This window comes from Vulpes lagopus, chromosome 18, assembly GCF_018345385.1.
Source record: "Vulpes lagopus strain Blue_001 chromosome 18, ASM1834538v1, whole genome shotgun sequence".
Taxonomy (NCBI): domain Eukaryota; kingdom Metazoa; phylum Chordata; class Mammalia; order Carnivora; family Canidae; genus Vulpes; species Vulpes lagopus.
The window spans coordinates 23,350,594-23,371,984 of NC_054841.1; the positions used below are offsets into that span (position 1 = coordinate 23,350,594).

General features: G+C 51.5%; 1 protein-coding gene across 9 annotated transcripts in view; it reads right to left on the reverse strand.

Annotated features, from left to right (window-relative positions):
• Positions 1-5,299: 5,299 nt before the first annotated feature.
• Positions 5,300-21,391, reverse strand: part of CEP250 (centrosomal protein 250) — a 52,792-nt gene continuing 36,700 nt past the window's right edge. For 8 of the 9 annotated variants that reach the window (XM_041732749.1, XM_041732751.1, XM_041732752.1 and 5 more), the window contains 12 exons: positions 21,110-21,243; positions 19,564-19,702; positions 18,321-18,660; positions 17,513-17,634; positions 16,487-16,607; positions 15,367-15,488; positions 12,294-14,903; positions 9,440-9,532; positions 9,081-9,236; positions 8,509-8,610; positions 7,415-7,477; positions 5,300-5,839 (listed from right to left, as the gene is read on the reverse strand). In XM_041732749.1, the coding sequence (XP_041588683.1) occupies positions 5,576-5,839; positions 7,415-7,477; positions 8,509-8,610; positions 9,081-9,236; positions 9,440-9,532; positions 12,294-14,903; positions 15,367-15,488; positions 16,487-16,607; positions 17,513-17,634; positions 18,321-18,660; positions 19,564-19,702; positions 21,110-21,243 (4,266 nt within the window). In that variant the 3' untranslated portion in view covers positions 5,300-5,575. Of the gene's footprint in view, positions 5,840-7,414; positions 7,478-8,508; positions 8,611-9,080; positions 9,237-9,439; positions 9,533-9,552; positions 9,673-12,293; positions 14,904-15,366; positions 15,489-16,486; positions 16,608-17,512; positions 17,635-18,320; positions 18,661-19,563; positions 19,703-21,109; positions 21,244-21,391 lie in introns of those variants that run through there. The other variant, XM_041732755.1, reaches the window with a different exon arrangement.

Below are 21,391 nucleotides of genomic sequence, written 5' to 3' on the forward strand. Positions count from 1 at the left end.
TAGCCTCAGTTAATGAGGGTGTTTGGTTGCTGGGTGCATAAAACAAATATCCACTACATTCTACCTCCCTGGCTGCCCAAAAAGTACACACAAACTAACAAAATGCAAATATCCCATATATGGCCAAGAGCACATGTACCTGCCTCCCCCAGAGCAATGGGGTCTACAGAGTGTCTAGCTTGGAGCCAGAGTCCAAAAACCCCAAAGGTGTGAACAGTACAGCTGCCTACCGTCATGTTTTCCAAATCCTGGACCCACTAGGACATCCTATCAACATATTATTTAGGGAAATAAAAGTTACCTGCTACAAAAATAGTCTTAAAAAATTAGTTGCTCCTGGAGAGAGGTTAGAAAAGAACTGGATGGCAAACTGCTTCTTCTTTTTTACTTAATTTTGTAACCATGTGCAGGCACTGGTTCCATTTTATATAAATGAAACAAAAATCTACAAAACAAAACAAAAAGTTTGGTTGGGTAGAAATTTACTTTTAACCACATCCCAAAGTTTTCCTGTAGACTCTTTTCTCAAGAGGGGCCAGAAGGCTCTTTCTTTCCCCTTTCTGCCTCATGCCTACCAACCCTGTGCTGGCAATAGATGGCTCCCATCTCAGAGAGATGCTCCACACCAGCCTTGGCACATATTCTTCCTATTTTATTCCTATCCCCATTATACTTGATTCCCAAGCCCTTCCTTGTCTGTTGGACCCTGGGCTGAATGCCAAGGCGAAGGCAGTTATCCACAAAGCCTCCATGCAGGAACTCACAATGTGACTTGTGGTGGGGTCCCTGATTCTGGGCTGGCATGAAGAAACCCACTGAGCATCAACCTCTTCTCCTCTAGGGAGGCCACAGGATACACCAAGAATTGCCTCTCCCCTCCCTCCTCTCAGCCTCCAGTGGTGCACCCTGTAGAGCTTAGCAAGTGACTATGGAGTTGTGAAGGAGGCTGCCAGGCCGGCGTGGTGCTGGTGAAGTCTGTGACCACATCTTCCTACTTTTCCCAGTGTTTGGTGTCTGAGTCAGCCTGCCATTTTCCCTCTGCATGGGACCGTGAAGCCTTATGGTGGATTTTAGGCTTGTGGGTCGCCTTGATGCTCACCTGTGGCTGATGCTTGTTCTCTTGTCAGGAAGGTCTAACTTGAACGGGCTAGCTCCAAGGTTCTTGGGACCACAGGCACACCCCCTGGACCCTAGAAATCTGTGCATACACCCAATCAGCGTGAAAACACTTTGAAAGGGCTCTCCAGCCCTCTCTTCTACCAAGATGTTCTGTGACACTTTCTCATCCAGTGGCCAGTGAGCCTCTTCTGGACATTGCAAGTGTTTGTCTATGTCCAAGCTCTATCTTCCCTGGAGAAGAGGTCTTCTTTTTCAGTGTTCATTGTAAAGCTTCATGACACACAGGTTTAGTATTTGCCAAGTGAATGAAGAGCTGGATTAGGGGCAGGGACAGCAATCAACTCATTTTCTCCACAAGGTTACTACATTTGGAGATGGGCAGACAAGAGGTGGGCCCCATATAGGGAAAGGAGTTACATCCACCCCAGCACGATTTGTTGAGCCACAACGCCACGGCAGAAGGCAAGGTAATCATATAGCTAGAACGTGGGACTAATTTTGGACAGCAACAAGCCTTAGACTTTTGGATCTGCCAGGTGGGGCTGGAATACTCAGATCTAGGAGAGATTATGACAGGATACCAAGATATGAGGTACAAGAGTGATGTATGGATTATCAGGCACTGGATAAAAGCCTTCCCCGATTCCATCACCTCAACAACTAGCAATAATTAAGGAAGAATCAAAATCGAGTATGAATTCTCATCCCCTCCCTGCCTCCACACATAAGCCCCTGTGCTGAGAACAGAGAGCAGCCACTCTGTTGGGGACACAATGCACAGCCTCTAGAGGAGAACTGCAACTCTCCTCTGACCCCTGACCCATTCCTCTTTTTACCTGCAAACCCTCCCACCAGTGTCATGCTTCAGGCCTCAAGAAGGCAAATAAAGAGCTAGTGGGATTGATTAACAAAGGACCAAGAAAGAGGTCACAATGTCCACACTGTGACAGGCTACTGATATAAACCAATTAGGTGGGACCCATGGCACCAGGGAGCACAGCCCTACCTTATCTGGAAGTCTCCCTTCTCAGCCTCACCTCCACTGGGGTCTAGGCAAACCCTGGTCCCAGCAGGTGTAGATGGAGGAAATTCCAGGGCCCCGAGTTGAGACCCCATGTTCTTCTTGCTCCCTTGGCTACTTCCTAAGTGTAGCAAGCAGAGCTGAGCTTGTACTCCTTCCCCATGGTGCTGGAGGATCACACAGGGGATGTTACTGCTTGTAGCATGCTGATAGACCCTCCTTCTTCATGCTCCCTGACTTTGCCTCCTCCCCCTGCTTCTTCCTGTCCCCCACCTCTGCACCCTGACTCCACTTTTCAGGACCTAGTGTTAGCACAGGGCTCAGATGCTCCCTTCCCCTGCCCTGAGGAGCGAACAGGTGGTTAGCAGGTCAGGAGACAGGTGAGGTATTGCGGGGTGGGGGTGGGGGTACATAACACAGGAAGGTGTCATGTGTCCTAAGACCAAACAATTAAACGACCAGCTGGCTGAAAAGGGACCTGTTTTATGTGATGAGAGGAGGCCTGCATGCAGTCTTTGGCTGGGGGTTGCCTTGTTGCTTTTGTGGGCGACATATCCCCACTTCCACAGGAACATCTGGAAGTTCTGCTGCTGGCCCAGAGCCCCAGAGGCTCTGAGGTTGCTCACCACGGTGCCACATCTGCATAGCCTGCTTTCACCAGCAGGCTTGCCTGATTTGACCAGTGCTTCCAGATGGGCCCCGAAGCTCCTTATGAAGTTGGAGACCATCTCCAGAGTTCCTGGGCTCTGAGCTATACCACCTCCCTGACTCCTTTCTCTGTTCCAATAGCCTCCTTTGTGTTAGAACATGGGGGTCAAGCAGTAAGTGGTTTGTGCTCTTCTCTGTAGGCCCTGATGCTAGGAGACCAAATCCAGTGCCAGCCAACCAAGGAGGAACTATTTCAGCTGACCCCAGGCCACAGCAAAACTCTGAGACCATGACGGTCCTGTGCTATATACAGTGAGGAACTTAGGTAATGTGAAATCGTGTTGTGGCATGGGACATCCACTGAGGAGCACCACACCGTGCTCTGGTGGGGGCAGGAGGGTGAGGGTGGTGAGCAGTGCCAGCCTGTAAGCCTCAGTGCCTTCCTGACTTCCTTTCCTATCTCTGCAGAATAAACCAGGCCTCATTTTTAGGTTCAGGGAACAAGGGCAACAAACAGAACTTACTTGTACATAGTGCACCTGAGAATACCCATGACCTGGTAAGAATATCCACGTGCTGCTGGCGTTGCTGAAGCCTCCATATGCAGTATGGACTGTGGTGGTCTTGAGCCAAGGTGGAAAAGGGCATCTTTTATCAGGTGGTGTGGCTGGTGGAGGCCCCAGGCCTGGAGCAGACAGCCCTTAGCTTTTTGGTGTTGTTACCTTGCCGTCACTCTGCTGTGATTGCACGCTCCCCAACCCCCTCACTAACGTACAACCAGTTTTTCCTTCTCTACCTCATGCTAGGCAGCTTTTCTGCCTTCAAGCTACTGCTAGTTCCAAGCAGGGAAGCAGATGAATCAAGGTAATTCAGTTGTGCTCTGATGATTGTTGCTCTAACACACAAAGTAGGGAGACTGGTTGAGAGAATGGGGTGCCACACCCACCAGACCCAGGCACTCCCTAGGAACAAGAACATTGCCCAGACTCTGGCTAAGCTCTACTACTCTCACGACTTTCTGGCCTGCACCAGCCTCTAGCAAACAGACAAGGAGAAGGTTGAAGAGAAGGGAAAGATTTTGTGAAAGGAACCCTCTGTGCTCAGCTCTGACCTTTCCCCTCAGGGTTCTGGTGATTAACTTTACTGTCCTCAAGTACATCCATGAGACCTAGCTGGTCAGGGACATTTCCTAACCACTGATTTGCTGTGACATGAGATGAGGAAAAGGAAAGGAAGCTCTGGCCTGATGCCCTTAGGCAAGGTTCAGTCCTGCCTGGAAGATCCACACTCTCCTCTAAGCTAGAGAATCAGAGGATGGGACAGAATATAATGAGCCAAGTCCTGTTTGTCTTTGAGAACTCCCAGCACAGAAAAGGCCAGGTGAGGCTTCTGAGTCACAGGGAACCTCACTAGGGTCTAGCATCTCTCAGGCCCCAGGCCTAGTTCTGGGGACTTCTAAACTGTGATGTTTTGCTAAGCATCTGTTGCTGAGTCCCAAGCCATGAGTTTTTGGAATAAAGCTTCCACAGTGGTGAACAGCCCCCTGTCTGCTCTGTGTGATGTGATGAAATACAAGGGGACTGGGCCCTGAGTAAGTAGGTTTGCGGGAGTCAGGTGCTATTCTTAAACCCCTACATTCTTAACCAGGCCTTAGCTCCATCCTCAGGCTTAGGAAAAGGAATTCCAGGTTACACCTGAAGGGCCAGAGGAAGGCCAAGCCCAGCTTCTTTAAAGAAAATTGTTCTTCTAGGTTTCGAGAAAGTTGCCAACAATAAGTTTTAAGGTGGCGAATGGGGTTCAGTCCAGGGTGCCTCCACCAGGGTCAGTCCCTAAGTGACAAATTCTGCCATTGGCCATTCTCTTTACTGGCTTGACACACAGTTGGACTACAGGGGACCAGAGCTGGTCGCAGCTGGTATGCCCAGGAAGGGACGCCAAGGGCATCACCCAGAGCAGAAGGGGACTGAGGCCAGATGGAGTGTGTGAACTCCAGAAACCGACTAGCCTAAGGTCAACTCAATGTTTTCGAAGCCCCAGAAGTTATTTTAAGTCAAGAACATATGATGGTTCCTCATTATCCATGAGTTCAAATCTATATTCCAGGGCCCTCTATAATTTCCCTCCCTACGCATCCAACCTGAGCCCCAGCATGCTTTGCCACAGGCTGACTGATCTTCCCAGCATGCTTAGCAACCCCGCCCAACTCCTCCATCCTTCAAGGGCCAGCTCATGCCTTCCTTCCTCAGTCTCCAGAATTTCTACACACTTCTAGTCAGCACACAGAGCTGTCTGTGTGACTCATTGATAAGTGTTCTTGTCAACTGGACTCCAGCTCCCTGTGGATAGTGGCTTTGTCTTGTTCCATCGGTCATAAGCCTTCTCTGTCAGAATGTAGGCAGATGACAAATTCATGCTACCTGACAGGAATCTTTAGCAAATTCTTCCTTCACAGATGCCCTGATGTGCTACTGTTGCCCAGTGACACGAGTGAAGACAGCAGCAGAGAACAAATGTGGAGACATGGGGTTTATTGTTGGAGGGGAGGAGAAAGATTAGGTGAGGTGCTGGGGTAATACATTCTAGACAAGAGGCAGGAGATGCCCCTGGGCCAGAGCAAAACTCCTGCAGGTGACTCTCGGTTACGGGCAGGTGTGGCTTGCCTCATGCCTACGTGAGTCAGGGCCTTCTCCAGCCTTGTGGGTTTCCTTCCCTGTCTCTGGGCCATGACAGCCATTCATCTGTTCATGTATCCCCAGGTTGGCCCAGATCCTGCCCTCGCTGTGGCTGCTACCTGGAGATGGCCTGGATAGTGCTGGGGCTGGGGCACAGCAAAGCTGGCCCTGGGGATGTCAGACTTTGAGTCAGGGACTCGTCCAGCTTGCGGGTCTCGGCCTCCAGGACGGTGGCTTCAGGGGCCTGGGCCACGGCCAGCAGTGAGTGGGAGAGGCTGTGGTGCAGGCCCGCTAGCTCACGGCTAGTCTGCACCGAGCGAGCAATGTAGTCCTGCCTCTGCTTCCGCTCCAAGGACAGCTGGCCCCGCAGCATGGCCACCTGGGGGCAGGAAACCAAGAGGGAAAGGGTAAGTGCCCCAAAGCTGCCCCACACCCTCCTGCTCTACTCCCCGGGCTCTTGTGAGGGAGTACCTGAATCAACTACCACACACAAATCTCATGATCAGCACTATGGTATTTGGGGCAAGAGTCCTTGGGAATCATGGGAATTCCAGTGATTCTCAACCCTGGCTGCACAGGAGACTCGAATAGGGACCTTAAGAACAAGAGCAACAACAAAATACTCATGTACTTCATTGATGGATCATTTATGTAATAAAATGCCAGGATTTTAACTGTATATTTTGGTGAGTTTGATAATGTTTATACCCATGTATAACCACTATCCCAATCAAGATACAGAATATTTTAAGCCCTGCAGAAAGCTCTACAGTGCCCCTTTGGAAGCTTTTGATAAATACTCTGACTTAATTAGATTGTGGTGAGGCCTGGGCATCAGTATTTTTTCAAAGCTCCTCAGGTGATTCTAATGTGCAGCCGAGGTTGAGAATCAATACTTGTTTCTCTGGGCAGCCTGGGTGGGTCAACAGCTTGGTGCCACCTACGGCCCAGGGCGTGGTACCGGAGACCTGGGATCAAGTCCCGCGTCAGGCTCCCTGCCTGGAGCCTGCTTCTCCTGCCTGTGTCTCTGCCTCTCCTTCTCTGTGTCTCTCATGAATAAATAAATAAAATCTTTAAAAATAATAATAATCCTTCTCTGATGAGTACATGGAGACTACCAGGAGGTGGTTACTGGGAGCTCAGGGGAGATCTAGGACTAGGGTGAGGCAAGAGACTCCTGGAGTGTACAATTTAAGGAGGGACTCCAGGTCGATAATGAGCATCCCCTTAAATTCTCCACCCTACATGCTTCCCTTGCCTCCCCCTAGTCTGGGCCCCAACTCGGGACTGCTTCCTATGAATTCAAATGAATGGCTAAGTGTAGCTATACAGTCAGGCTCTGCCAGTAGTGCTATTAATTTCTGAAACAGACTCAGAAATAAAAATTTCATAGTTCTTATTACTCCTGGGCTTTGGAAGACAGGGCAAACCTTATAATAAAATGCCAGGATTTTAAGTGAGGCCTAAGGGGCAAGAAGGCACTTGATCCTAGCTTTCTTGTATGCGGTGGCTTCAACTGAGCTATGAGGTATGGATCTTGGTGCTGGTGCCAGACTACTGTACCTGGTATGCTGGCGACAGCCCTGCTTGCATGGGTGTATTTGAGGGCAGAGGAGACCAGGATGCTCATGTTTGCTTTTGTTTGTCCTCCTAGAATCTTCTGTCTGCCCCCCGGCCCTCTTCCTTCTCCTTTCCCTTCCTAAGTAGGAAGCTGGTGGTCTGGGGTCTGGAGCATGCTTTCTTCCCCACTCCTACCCTAAACAGCTGGGATGCTGAGTTGGGACTGGGTTCTTCTTGCCTCCCATACAGACTGAAGTTCTCTGAGGAACTATCTCCCATCTCTCTGCTGGAAGGTCCACAAGGGGTCAAGCACACAGCAATTAACCAAAGCCTTGTCCCCGGATTTCAAGGGAGGGGAAAGGGGGCTTAGAAAGCTGATCCTTCCAGAACATACCTCTTTCTGCAGCTCAGCCATCTGCTTGTCATCTGAGGAGCCCTTCTGTCCTCCCCTTCCATCCTATGGAGGACAAATATCATTCTCTATCGGAATAGGCCCTCCCGCCCTGGGGGTTCTGTAGGCATTTTCAGGCAGCTCATCCCAATCTCGGGGGCCAAGGCAGGTGCTGTGGGCCAGATGTGCCTGGATCCACACTGGACTCCATGGGGCACCATGGCCCTTGGGCAAGGAAGTCCATAAGGGGCCAAGCCAGCCTAATGGATGATGCCCATGGAGACATGATGCTGAATATCCAACAGGCTCAGATGGCATTGGCTTGAGTCACCTTTTCATTTACAGAAGTATACCTCACCTCTGCTTTGTGCCAGCCCTGGGCTGTGAGCTAGGGATGCAGAAAGGAAGTAAGGCGAGGTGCCTGCCCTTGGGAAGCTTTCATAAAGGAAGGGGGACAAACAGCTGGGAGATGCTCAGCCACCAGAAGAAGTCTCTCCCGATCAGGCTGCAGCACTGTTTATTGATGGGCATAACTCAGCTAAAAGAGTGCTGGTCTGGAGAGTCTTCCCCCAATTCCTTTTTTTTTTTTCTTCCCCCAATTCCTTACCCAAAAAGCGAGTCTAGTCCCAGGAAATACCATGGACTCTAATCTTATAAATTCAGTACTACCAGGGAGGAGAGCCAAGGGGCCCACAAAGCTGCTATCAAGCTCCTGGGCACATCAGGGTCTGGCAAGCACCACTTGAAACTCATATACAGGGATTCTGACCAGAAGCCCAAGGAACCCCACTCCTGGGTGAGCCTGAGGCCCTGGTCTGGCAGCAGGTAGGTTACACGCCAGGGAAGCCTTCCTGAGTTCCTGAGAAGGTAGGGCTGCATGCTGTGACTCCATCCCTACTGAGGATAGACCGCTTTCCTGGGTCAGGAACAGACTGAGCTGCCTTGGGTGGGTAGAAGCCAGCCAGGAGGGGCTCTCCAGGTCAGCTAGCATCATGGCTGTCTTCCCCCAGAGGGTAGCCTGGGCTATGTACTGCAGGGGACTGTTTCTGGGGGCCAGGTTTGGGCTTTCTGGAGGCCGCAGTCAATAAGAGGCACACCTGCTGTGTGGGGGACGAAGCCGCAGCTTCCTTAACCTCCAGGCCGCCTGTCCGTGACACGCGCATGGACTCCCTCTTCAGCTTCCTGCGCTCTCGCTCCACCTGCAAGATTCAGCTGAGAAGTCAGGACTTGGCTTGGCTCTGGGGCTGGAGCAGGACTGCCTGTTTGAGAGGAGGCTGGTGTGGCTGTGGGTGTAGGTGTGAGCAGAGGACAGCAATCATGAGAAGCTAAACTCCCAGCATGAGGAGAGCAATGGGCCAGGGCAGCCTGAGAGCAGAGATGTGCTGCTGGGCCAGAAGAGGTAGGGCCAGCCACTCAGGCCTTCAGAGCAGGCTTAGTGAAGGCTTTCTGTAGTATTCTAGACTCTGCAGGCCATTAAATCTCTGTCACAACTATTCACTTCCTCTATTGTAGTGTTCCCATGAGAATTTCTTTTCAGCAACAGGCAGCAGGGCTGAATGTGGCCCTGGGGCTACAGCTTACAGCTCTGCTCTGCGGGCTACACGGGAGGTAGAGATGCCTGCCCACTGGACCCCAGTTGAGGGAGCTGAGGACAAGAGAAATGGATTACCTGCTCCAAGGTGGCTCGCAGCTGGACATTGTGGTGCTGCAGCCTGCTCCGGTCAATCTCCAGCTGTGCCACTGCTTGCTGGAGGTACTCCAGCCTTTGTCCCCATAGCTGCCTCTCCTCCAGCCCAAGACTAGGCTCAGCCTTGACTTCTGACACCTGCAGGACAGACCTGTTACTCTCACCTGGGCAGCCCCTTAGGCAGATGGGGATCAGATAGAGGGCAAAGGGATCAATCTGGCAGAGCTGAGCTTCAGGGACCCAATTCCCAAAGGAGGGGAAGAAGCCCCTGGAAAGGAGCTTCCCCCTGGCCATCTGTTCCCACCAGGCCCCCAGCTCACCTCTTCCAGCTGTCCACCTACCTCTTCTCTGGGCCTCTGTTCTGCTCTGCTGGTTGAACTAGGGCTCAGGAGCTGCTCCTTCTCCAGAGCCTGTCTGGTGAGCTCCAACTCATCCTGGGACATCAAGGTGTGGAGCAAATCACCCCCTGACAACGTCATATCCAGACCTTCTCTGCCTTCCATCCTCATAAAAACCGATTACTTTTCTCATCAGATTATAGTCTTATTGTTCCTGGAGCCTCTTCTGAACTATTCTAGTGAAGAATCTTTATTTTACAGGTGGATAAAGCAAAGAAGCAGAGAGGGGTCTATTCAAAGATGCACAGTTGGCTAGGGCTAAAACCTGGCTCGTCTGAGATCTCCCATAAGCTAAACAACAACTTGGAGCACTGAGACATGGACTCTGGGATCACACACAGTTGGGCATTATGTCACCACTTGTGGGCTCTGTGACTTGGTAAAAGAAAAGAAAAGAGAACAGAAGAAAAGAAAAAAAGAAAAGAAAAGAAAAGAAAAGAAAAGAAAAGAAAAGAGAAGAGAAGAGAAGAGAAGAGAAGAGAAGAGAAGAGAAGAAAAGAAAAGAAAAGAAAAAAAAAAGAAAAGAAAAGAAAAGAAAAGCTCTATGAAGCGTAGATCAAGACCCTGAGGTTAAATCCCTATCGATAAGTGGGGACCCCAGCACTAGATATTTTCTAGGTGCCGTATGTCTCATACGTGTTAATGGTCAAGAAGACAGGTAAGAGGAAGTGCGTGTGCACAGGTGGAAGTTGTCTGGGAGACAGGAAGATCTCAGCAATAAACAGGCTGCATTTTAGAGTCAGACTCCCTAGATCTAATTCTGCCATCAACTGGCCATATGACCTTGGACAAGTTACCTGGCCTCTCTGAACTGCAAACTGAAGATAATAATTCCTACTTCACAGGGCTGTTGTGGAAGGAAGCAAGAATAAAAACGCATGGCATGGAAAATGCTTAAGATAAAAAATGACAGCATTGCGATGGAGGGCTGCATCTGAAAGATGTTCTTGAGTGTTTGAGGGGTGAGGAGTGCAGGGGGACTCTGACCTGGCCTACAGTACTGCTCAGTAATCCTCCTGCCCAGTGATATACCTTACTTTCTCTGTGCCTATAAGAATGAGCCTAGAAATAGGAAAGGAATTCTACTTATTGAATGCTTCCTTCCTATGCATTTTATATGTATTATCTCATTTTATACTCAAGATGACCCTTGGGGCTAGTACTGTCATTCCCTATTTTATTGAAGAGAAAACCAAGAGTCAGAGAAGTAAAGGCACTTATCTAGGGTCACACAGCCCATAAGCTGTAGGACTGTGTTACAAACTCAGGAACTTGACTCCAAAGTTCACAATGGATCCCCTTCTCTGCATATCGCTTCCAGAAGGTAAGTCCCTGCATGGCTGTGTCTGAGATAACGAAGGGGGGACACCTTGAGCGTTTGCCTGAGGCTCAGGGCATGATCCCGGAGTCCCAGGATCAAGTCCCACATCGGGCTTCCTGCATGGAGCCTGCTTCTCCCTCTGCCTATGTCTCTGCCTCTGTCTCTTCATGAATAAATAAAATCTTAAAAAAAAAATGAGATAACAAAGGGGGTTCTCTGGGGCTCAGCCCTGGTCAAGGCCCCACAATGTAGAGTCAATTTCCTGGGAAAATTGGACTGGGTTCCTCTTGGCAAAAGAGACAATGGCTCTCTATGACCAATAGCCAACCTCACTTTCCTGACTGCCTACTCCGTGCAGGCCTTATGCTCAGTGCTGGGGTGCCCAGGGGACTAAGACATGGCCCCTGACCTTGAGGTTGAATGCTACACCTTAAGGCCCACTTCCCTTCTCACTCAATATTCCACCTAGAGGAGTACACTTATCCCTAACTGGTGTGGACCCCAAGTCTCTATCCCTAGCATCATCCTTCAACTTCAGGTCACTTTACAGTCCTGCCCACTGGACGTCATCCCCTACACATCCCACAGGCACCTCACCTTGCTGCCTTCCATAGCATTTCTGAAACCTGCCTTTGAGCAGAAACCTGAGGGTTTGGTTTTCTTCTGCCCTTTTTTTACTTCCCCATCTCTTAGCCAGTCAACTGCCAGAAGTCCTGTGAGCTTCTATACCCACCCTGTGTCACCATCCACCCCTACTGTCTTAGGTGACCATCTGTCCCGGGACTTCAATGACTGCCTCCTTGTTCTCCAGATCCACTGTTGCTTCACAGAGTAGCCTGAGTGATTTTCTGGACTAAACATTGGATTGTGTCACCCTCCTCCACTGCCCCAAATGCTTCATCCAGGTCCCACTGGTCAGCCAGGTCCTTGACACAACTTAGAAGCCCTCAACGATGATGGCACCCTGCTGCCTTGTCTTCTGTTGCTAACTGCCCCTCTGTGTCCCAGGCAGCCCGAAGTCCCTATGCAGACATTACACATTCTCCTTCCTTTTTCCTCTTCCCCAGTAAGCTCCTCCCGTACCTGTGCTTGGCTAATTCCTTACTGTTCCCTTCTCATCTAATTTTAAAGCCTGCTTTTATTGGGAAGCCTTTCAGGATTTTCCACTAGGAACGGCTGGCTGAGTGCCCTCTGCATGCTCAAGAGCACACTGATCTTCCCTAATGAGGATCTAATTAGAACCTGACAGTGCATTCTAATTGTTTATCTGCTTGACTAGAAGCTCTATGAGGACAGGAACCGTGGCTGTCTTACTTTCTCCATATCCCCCCAGACTAGCACAGTACCCTGGATTCCACTTATCTCCACTCTCTCACACCCTGAGGTGCCACAAGCCCAGGGTGGTGGGCAGCCCCTGAGCTCAGCCAAACTGGGCTCTGCACCCTCCCTGCTGTTATGATTCATGGGGTGACTCACCTGCAGCCTCTGCTGTTCCAAGTCCCGCTCCAGAACAGAGGCCTGTAGGAACATGGCTGCCTCCTGCAAACTGCTGACGCTAGCCTTGCTCTGGGCCAGGGACAGCGCCAAGTCCTGGGCCTTCTCCCTCCACTCAATCTCCCTGGCCTCAGTTAGCCTCAGCGCTGTCTGCAGTCGCTCCAGCTCCTGCTGCAGCCTGGATCCTAAGGTGGCAAAGTCTGTAGAGGGCTCTGGGGGCGCTGTGTGGCTGTGCAGTGAGTCCTCCAGATTCTTCCTTTGCTGGGCCTCCCTCAGCCCCAGGATCTCCTCTTCCTTTTGGGCTAGAGTCAGCTGCAACTCCCTTAGGCTTTCTCGAAGGCCCCTCATCTCTTCCTCTTCTCTCTCCTGCTCCGGACCTGGCTTCCCTTGGATGGCATCTTCTCGGGCCCTCCGGGCCAGAGACTGCTCTAGCAGCTGCCCCTGTCTCTTCTGATGGCTCAATTCTTCATCTCTCTGGGCAAGTGCCCGCTGGAGCTGCTGCACGGCCTCCTGGTGCCGGAGGTCCCGGTCCTGGATCTCGCCCTCTCGCCTCCTCAGAGCCTCCTCCAGCTGCCGGGCTTGTGCCTGGCAGGAGTCCAGGGCAGCCTGTAAAGTGGCGGTGCTGGTCTCCAGGCTGCGGCTCAACTCTGCTTGACTCAGCAGCCGCTGCTCTTTCTCCTGCACGGCAGCCTGGGCCTTGCTTAGGGCCTCCTGCAGAGCTTGGGCCCAGTCCCGGGCTGCCTCCTCCCGAAGCTGGGAGGCCCGGCCATCGGCTCGCAGGGCCTCCAGCTCCAGGTCCCGTTCCTTGAGTGCAGTCTCTGCCTGCAGCAGGCTGGCCCGCAGGCCCCCGACCTCCGCCTCATGCTCCTGTGCCCGCTCAGCACCCTGTTGCTGGAGGGCCAGCAAAGCCTCCTCCTGCTCCCGAGACTCAGCCCTTAGGTCACCCACCACCTCCTCCAGGGCCTGCACACGCCGTCCCTCCATGGCCAGCTCCTCCTGGAGCCTTCGCACATGCTCCTTGTGGTCCTCAAGCTCTCCCTGGCGCTCTTTCAGTGCCGTGTGGGCCTGCTCCAGAGCCCTCTGTAGGGTGCTTGCCTCTTCCTTCCTAGTCTCCTCCTGCCCCAGGGCCTGCTGCTGTTGGTGCTGCAGGGCCTCGAGCTCCTGTTCCCTCTGGGCCAGGGCTCTCTGGGCCTCTTCCAGGTGACCCTGAAGTGACCGCTCTTTCAGCTCCCCCTGTTCTGCGGCTTCCTGCAGATGCCGCTGCAAGACCACTATCTCCTGCTCTCGCTGAGTCAGGAGGAGGCCAGTCTCCCCTGCCTTCCTGTGTAGGCCCTGGAGCTGCTGCTCCAGCTGATCCTTATACTCCTTCAGTTCCTGGATGCGTTCCTGCTGGCATTCTACCTCCCTCTCCTTGTCACGCAGGATCAGCTTCAGGTGCTCCAGGCTCCCGCGCTGGGCTTTACTCTGGCCCTTCCCTTCCTCTGCCCGCTCCTGCATCGGTGGCCTCTGGGAAGCCAGCTCCCGGCCTCGCTCTCTCAAGGACAGCTTGATCTGTCCCAGGTCCTCCTCCAGGATCTTGGTCTGCAGCGTCCTCTGGTCTTCTAGGACCCGAATCCTTTCCCTCTGGAGCACCACGTCCTGGTCCCTCCTCTCTAGGTCCTGAGCCAGACGCTCCTTCTGCCTCTGCAGCTCCTCGATCTGTTCTCGCTGGGACTTCAGCTCCTGGTCCTTGTCCTGGAGCTCTCGCGCCAGAAGGGTGCTATGGCTCTCGAGCTTGTCGATCTGACTGCTCTGGGCCTGCAGCTCCTGGCTCTTTTCTTCCAGGTCCAGTGTGAGGTGGGTCAGAGCTACTCTCTGCATTTCCCTCTGGCCCTCCAGCTCCTCGATTGCCTTCTGTTGGCACTCCATCTTGTGATGGTTTTCCTCTCGTTCCAGAGCCAGGCATTCCAGAGTAACCAGCTGCTTCTTCAGGTCCTGAATCTCTCCTTTCTGGGACTCTATCATTTGGGCCTTCTTCTCAAGTTCGAGAAGCTGATGCTCCAAGATGTTCCTCTGGGTCTCTCGATCCTTCTCGAGCTCTTGGATTTGCTCCCTCTGTGCAACCAGCCTCTGCTCTTGTTCCTGCATGGCCAGAGGCAGATCTTCTAAAAGGGACCTGCACTTCTCCAGCTCCTGGATCTGTTCTTGTTGCACATCTACCTCTTCACTCTTCTTCTTCAGGTCCAGAGACAGAGCTTCCAAAGTAGCCTTTTGCATCTCCTGTTGTTTTTCCAGTTCCTGAATACTTCCCCGCAAAGCCTCCACCTCCCCTTCTCTTTCGGATAGAGTCTGAGCCAGGATAGCTAAATTCTCCTGTAGAGCCTTCCCTTGGGCCACCTTCAGCTCGCCCTGCTCCTGCAGAGCCTGGGCCCGCTCACGCTCGGTCTCTGCTTCCTCACTCTTGAGTTTCAGGGCTGAGCGAGCAGTTCTCAAGTCCTCCTCCAGAGCCCTGGTGGCACCGGCCTGAGCCCTGGCTTCTGCCACAGATGCCTGCAAACGTTCCACCTGGGCTGTCAGGCTCTCCTTGGCTGCCTGCAGTAGCTCTCGCTCATTCTGGGAAACAAGATGCAAAAACCGCCTTAGGCTACGCTTCCTTGATACTGTCACCCCAGCTCAGGCCCTCCGTTTCCTTACTCTGTGGCACAGCCTGCCCTGTCAAGGAGTAACAAAAAGAACTGGTGCATTCCACGTAAGCTGATACCATAAGAAATCATCCCTACAACATTCCAGGGCTCTGCTAGGCCCAGAGAAGAAAGCCTGATACAAACGAGCCATCCCAGATTCTGGTCTTTCGGGACAAGGGACAAAAATTTCTACCTCAGTTCAGAAAAACTCACCAGGGCCTTCCTAACGGGCCTCAGGGACAGGGAAATAGCCAGGGAAACAGACTTTTGCTGAAGGACGTTGGACATGACACATATGGATGGGTTATGACCATAAGCTGAGGTGGTCTGGAGCCTGGCCCCTGAGAGGTCCTCCTGAAGAAATCCCCTCCCCCAGATCAGGGCCATCTCACCTGGGCCTCTAGTCCCTGCAGCTCTGCTTGCCGTAGACGACTCTGTAATGATGCCACAGTTCCATGCAGTTCAGTCAGCTCAGATTCCAGGGAGTTCTGTTTTCCTTCCCACTTGGATTTCTCTTTGGGAAGAGAAGGTGGTAGAGCAGGGCCCAGAGTTGAGGGTGGAGGAAAAGAGGGATATAGAGGCAGAAGGATGGTGAGGAACAGAATCAAAGGGGAAGAAGGCTAAGAAGGAGAATTACATCATTTCGCAGACCTGTCACCCATCTGCCAGCTGTTCCTGGTTGTCGAGGCTCCTTGCAGCATCCGCACTCGCAACTGTGTCTGCTGCCCAGTGCCAGCACTTGCCTGACTATCCTCCCAACACTGCCTCACCCTGATCACGTAGAGATCGCCAACCCTGAGTTCCAGGCAGGGGTGAACTAGAGGACATTGGAGGTCCTTTCTAGTTTCCAGTTCTATGATTTGCAGAGGTTCCTAGGGACTGGTGTCACTCTATTGGCTGCCCCCTCATTTCTGAAAAATGCACCAGAACCCAGCTCTCAGGGAGCCCTCTGGGATATTTTCAAGGCCCAGACTCCCTCCCCAAGCTGTCCTCTTCTCTTCTACAATGGAGCCTTGGCCCCCAAGACCCTCCCTCTCTTTTTTTTTTCCAAGTAGTCACCACCCATACACTTGGCTGTGGTAGGGGGACATTCTCCTTAGATCCTCACACTTTGCTATCTCCCAAACAAACCCATAATCCTTGTGCTGTCAAAGGTTAATAATTTTGACGACATAGTTGGAGATGACAAAAGTTATCGTGGATAAATGACAAAAGACAGAATTTTATAACCTTCTCACAGTCCTGGCCCTAGGTAGCTAGTTTTTAAGTCTATGGACAGAGAAAGTAGAAGCTTAGCCAGGAACTTCCCTCACTTCAGCCACTCTGTCCCCCTCTGTCTCCCTCCTTCCAGAATGGCCCTCGAAACAGAAAAATAGTCATCACCCCTTTGGAGAGGTCTCTAAGTAGCTTCTCACAGTTGTGAGCGAGCAGTGAAGAGCAGCTGCCCCTTCTGGACTTCGGCATCTCCTCTGTCTTCGCTCCAAACCTCCCTGCCTGCCTTGAGCTTCTCACCTTCCTGGTTCTGGGAGAGTTGTCTCTGCAAATCCTGCAATTCTGTGCAGACCTGACTCTTCTCGGCCTCTGTATCAGTGAGACGCTGTTCCAGCTTCAGGGCCTGCTCCCGCAGATCATCCTGGGAAAGGTAGGGTGAGGTTAAGCTCCTCATCTTCCACAAAACTATCCCAGCTCTGGACCCAAGCACCCCCCTCCTCCCCTTCAGCCTCTGTGGGGTCTGCCCTGTGGATCTATTCCTAGATGGCTCTCTGGAGTGATGACAGGCTCTGCTCCAACTGACTGGAGCCTAGAATCCTTGTCTGACCCTGCTGAGCTCAGGGTCAGTTCTCCCCCCAAATTCCAACTTCAAAGCTCAGCTCAAAGGTCACTTCTTCCTTCCCTGTGACCCTCCCCAAGTAAGAATGAATTGTCCCTTCCTCCTATTATCACTATTTACATCTGTTATTGATCCGATTAATTCTATCAGTTCTGCTTATTTTAGAATTCAGTTTCCTTCCTCAGCCTTCTCAATGGTGGAAACCTGGTCTTTCTCCTTCCCATACCATCAGCCCATAAGGCTGGCATATAGGTGGCATTCAATTTTTATTGAATGATTGGTTCACTGAGAGGTGGAATTTATGGGACATTTAGTTCAATATATAAATGGCAACCTCAAATCTTAGTGGTCCCCAGTTTTGTCGGGTTTTTCTTGGAGGTACTGGCACCAAGAATAGATAAATCAGAGCTAAAGGGAAAATGATACATAACAATATCCCTCATTTCTCCAGGCTTTTCTAGTTCAGAGCCCACTCAGATCCCTCCCTCCCTACCCTCCTCACAACCCCAAGGCAGGCATGGTTTGCCTCAGTTGGCTAGTGAAACCCAGGTCCAGGAAACCAAATGCCATGCTCATGCTTGCCCAGGTAGAGAGTGTTGGGGTGGAACTCATCCCAACTTCATTTTGGGAATAAAACAGCTCAAACTGCTTCATGAGTCCTCTGCCAGGGAGTGAAGAGTTCAAGGAAGGAGAGCACAGCATCATACCCGGGCCTGCTGAGTCTTCCATAGGTCTTGGTGAAGTTTCTGGAGGGCAGATGCCACTGCCTCAGCTGACAGAGCTGTCAGGAGGGGCCCTCTCTTAAGGAGGATCCCAGTTCCATTCTGGTCTGAAAAAATGAGAAAACACGTCCTCGCTTGTCACTATGAAAGAAACAGCCAAACCTCCCCAGATCTGGCCATGGCATCCCTCCTGTCCCCAAAGAACGCCTTCGAGCAATTCATTCATCGTGAACTTTCTGTGTTCCTATGTGCCAGGAGCTATGGTGGGCACTAGATAATGCTAGCTATCATTTGTTAGGCATTTAGTAAATGCCAGGAACTGTGTGACCTATTTTACTTATGTAATCGCATTAACTCCTTAGAAAAATCCTGAGGTGGGGTGCCTGGGTGGTGTAGTTGGTTAAGCTCAGGTCATGGTCTCAGGGTTCTGAGATCGAGCCCCATGTCAGGCTATGAGCTCTGTGGGGAGTCTGTTTAAGACTCTCTCTCCCTTTTCCTCTGCCCCTCCCCTGCTTGCACACGAGTGAGCTCACATAAGTGTGCACAAGCTCTCTTTCTCTCTCTCTCTCAAAAAAAAAAAAAAAAAATCAAGCTCAGAGAGGATAGGTGACTTGCCCAAGTACACATCTAGCAAATGGCAGAGCACGGGTTTAGACTCTGATTGAATTCCAGAGTCTGTGGCCTTAGCCTTGATGCAATACTGCCTAAGGAACCAGAGGCCCCTTCTTTCTCCCCCCAAGGGAAACAGGCCTGGCTTTGGCCAAAGGACTGAGTCCTTGGGTTGCCGGCTTACCTGGCTCGGGGCCCCAGAGGGAAGCAGAGTCTCCCCCGCCATGCAGCTCAGGCCTGCTCTCACAAGCAAACCCCAAGGCCTGCTGCAGGACAGAACAGAGGCTGGCCAGCTGGGCCTGGGCCTGGTGCCCCGGCTGCTGCTCTGCCACCAGAGCTGCCAACTGGTTCTCTGTGCTGCGCAGTCGCAGCTGGACTTGGGCTGCCTTGGCTTCCAGGGCCCGCAAGGAAGCTCGCAACCGCTGCTCTGTTACTTGAGATGCCTCCAGCTCCTCCAGGAGTTGTGCTTCCTGAGCCAAAAAGTCAGCCTCCTTTTCCTTCACCTCCTGCTTCAGTAATTCCACCTGCCAGGAAGGAAGTGTCATCACTCTAAGCAGGGAGTGGACACCTTCTCATCAGACCCTCCCCAGCCTATGCTTGCCTTGATCAGGGCCTTGATCAGCTCTCCAGCAGAAAGGAAGGCTCTGGAATGAGTGTTACTCTCAATCTGACCTGTTTGTCCACCAACTGACTCCTGACACATGGGCCTAGGTGATGCAAATGGGCTGTGGCCCTAGTTCCCCTGGCAGCAATGCCAACTCCCTGCTACAATCAGAACTCTGCCTGAAACCCTGACACTCAGCCCAAAGAAGACTAGTCACAATAATGATGGCTACTATTTATAAAATGCCTACTGTGTTCTGACACCACACATTCCTATAGTGGCTAAGAGTTATTCTTGTCTGATGGATGAAGAAACGAATGCCCATGTAACCTAGAAGCAGGATTGCTGGGAGCAAATCCAGCACTGTCTAATGACTGGACCTGGCCTTTCATTGCTCTGGTCTACTTTCTATCTCTGACCGACTTAGTTTTCCCCTCTGTGTCCAAGGTCTGGGGTTATGAGCAGACTGAATCCTGAAATTTTCTTGCTGCTGCCTCCCAGATCTGTGTAATGACCTGTTCCACTGCTGTGTCTTGCCAACCTGACCAAGCACACTTAGATGTAGCCATGCTTGGACTAGGCCTATGTGAGCTCCACCCCTTTGGGCACCAGGTTCTGTTCTCAACTCTGGGTCAGGTTCTCAAGCCCCCAGCCTGCCCAGTTCTGACTTGCACCTCCTGCCAGGGCTGCTGAGGTCCCAGCACACCTTGTACAATGGAACAAGAGAACCGTCCTCTTACGAGACGATCCTGAACAACAGCCTTCCGCACTCCAGAAGGAGGCCTCCACCAAGGAATGGCGCCCCGGGCAGCATGGGAAGTACCTGGGTGCTGAGCTCTTTCTGCCCTTCCTGGGACTCCTGCATGTCCTGGCGCAGGGAGCTCAGCTCCTGTTGTCGAATAGAGTCAGCTTCTTGTAAGACAAGGAGTCTCTGCTCCTTTTCCATCAGCGACTGAATCAGGCTACAGAGAGGCCAGAGAGTTAAGGTCATTTTCTTAGGGAATGAATAATTCCTTTCACATCTGACTATGCTAAATGTAGCATTAATACTTAAAAGAGTAATTGTGAGAGAGCAATTACAGCGTAACAATAAAAGCTAGAATCTGTTGAGCACTGAGCGCTCCTAGGTACTTCACGGACCTGATATCACCTTTTAGCTTCAGTTTCTTCTTCTCTGGCAAATTCCAGAAATACCTGTGTAATACCACAAATTCAACATATCCAGTTCTTCCCATCCCCTCTGCACCCTCCTCTCCCCAGCCACCCTCTACCCTGCTCCCTAGCTCAGCGAATGGCACCTTTATCCACCCAATGCTCTAATTTGGTGGCCCTGACCACATCAGAGAGTTCTCCCTTCATCCCACTTATGTCCAATCGGTGATGACATATAATGAACTCCAGCACCCTCAATGTCCCTTGAGCTCCCTCCCTGAGCTCCTTCCCTCCTCCCCTTCCCCACTGCCCCTACCCTTGTGCATCCTTAGTATCTCTCCAGCAAACAACCACATCCACCTCCTAACCCTGTCTAGCTCCCTGTGATTGTTTCAACAAGACGATCTGTCCCTCTTCAAACTCCTACGTCACTGAGGAGACACGCCGCACTTTACCTGGATGGCCGTATCTCACTCCTGAGATTTCCTGCCATCACTCTCTTCTGATATATCATAAACGGGACCATGTCAATTTCCCTGCTTAAAACCCTCCTTTGGTTTCCTACTAAACCCAAAATAAATGACACACTCCTGGTTGTGGCCCACAAATCCCAAACGATGCAGACTTGCCCAGGTCATGTACCCTGTCCTCGTTCACCAGGCTCTGGTCATATAGTGCTTCTGGTATCCCCAAAGATCTTCAGTATAGATCTGCCTCCAGGCCACTGAGATTTCTAACCTACCACAGAACTTTCCCTCACCCCTTTGCATGGCTGTTTTCAGTTTATCCTCAGTGATCGGTTTAAAGGCAACCTCCCCTCCCCTTTAAGGGGAGGAAGGCTTTCCCTAAAACCTTAATCTAAAGTACATCCTCACCTTTACCTCTACTTCAGCATCCTGTTTCTTCCCTTCACACCATGTAATGTAACCAGCAATGATTTATCTGGGTGATTACTTAATCACGTCTTCCCCACAAAACCATATATTCTACTGAGGCAGGAACCATGCTGTCTTGTTTATCACTAATGTGTTTTCTCAAAGTATACTACCTGAAGTATAAGCTTTGAAGACAGGGACCATATCCTCTCTACATGGCTACCCATACAGTCCAGGGCTAGAGACATGAGATGCCAGGTTGCCTGAGCAAAGGCCTGTCCATCTCACAGTGACAATAGTGGCTGGACAGGCAAAAACTACTCCATGGACTATCAAGCCTACCTGGCTTTCTCTCTCTCCAGCTCCTTCTGAATTCGGCTATACTCCTGGGCCTCCCTCAGCTTCTCCTGAACCTCCTGCTCCACCAGCCTCTGGGAGTCATCTCTGGAAACCAGCTGAGACTTCAAGTCTTCCACCTGGAAAGATAATGGCATGAGGATCAAGGGCACGGGGCCAGCAAGAAGATGCTTCTCACATAGGGCTCCAGGGTCCTTCGAGGCCACAGTCACTGGCCCATTTCCAATGCTCGGGGGGCTTCTGCCAATGCTTACATACTATTCTGAC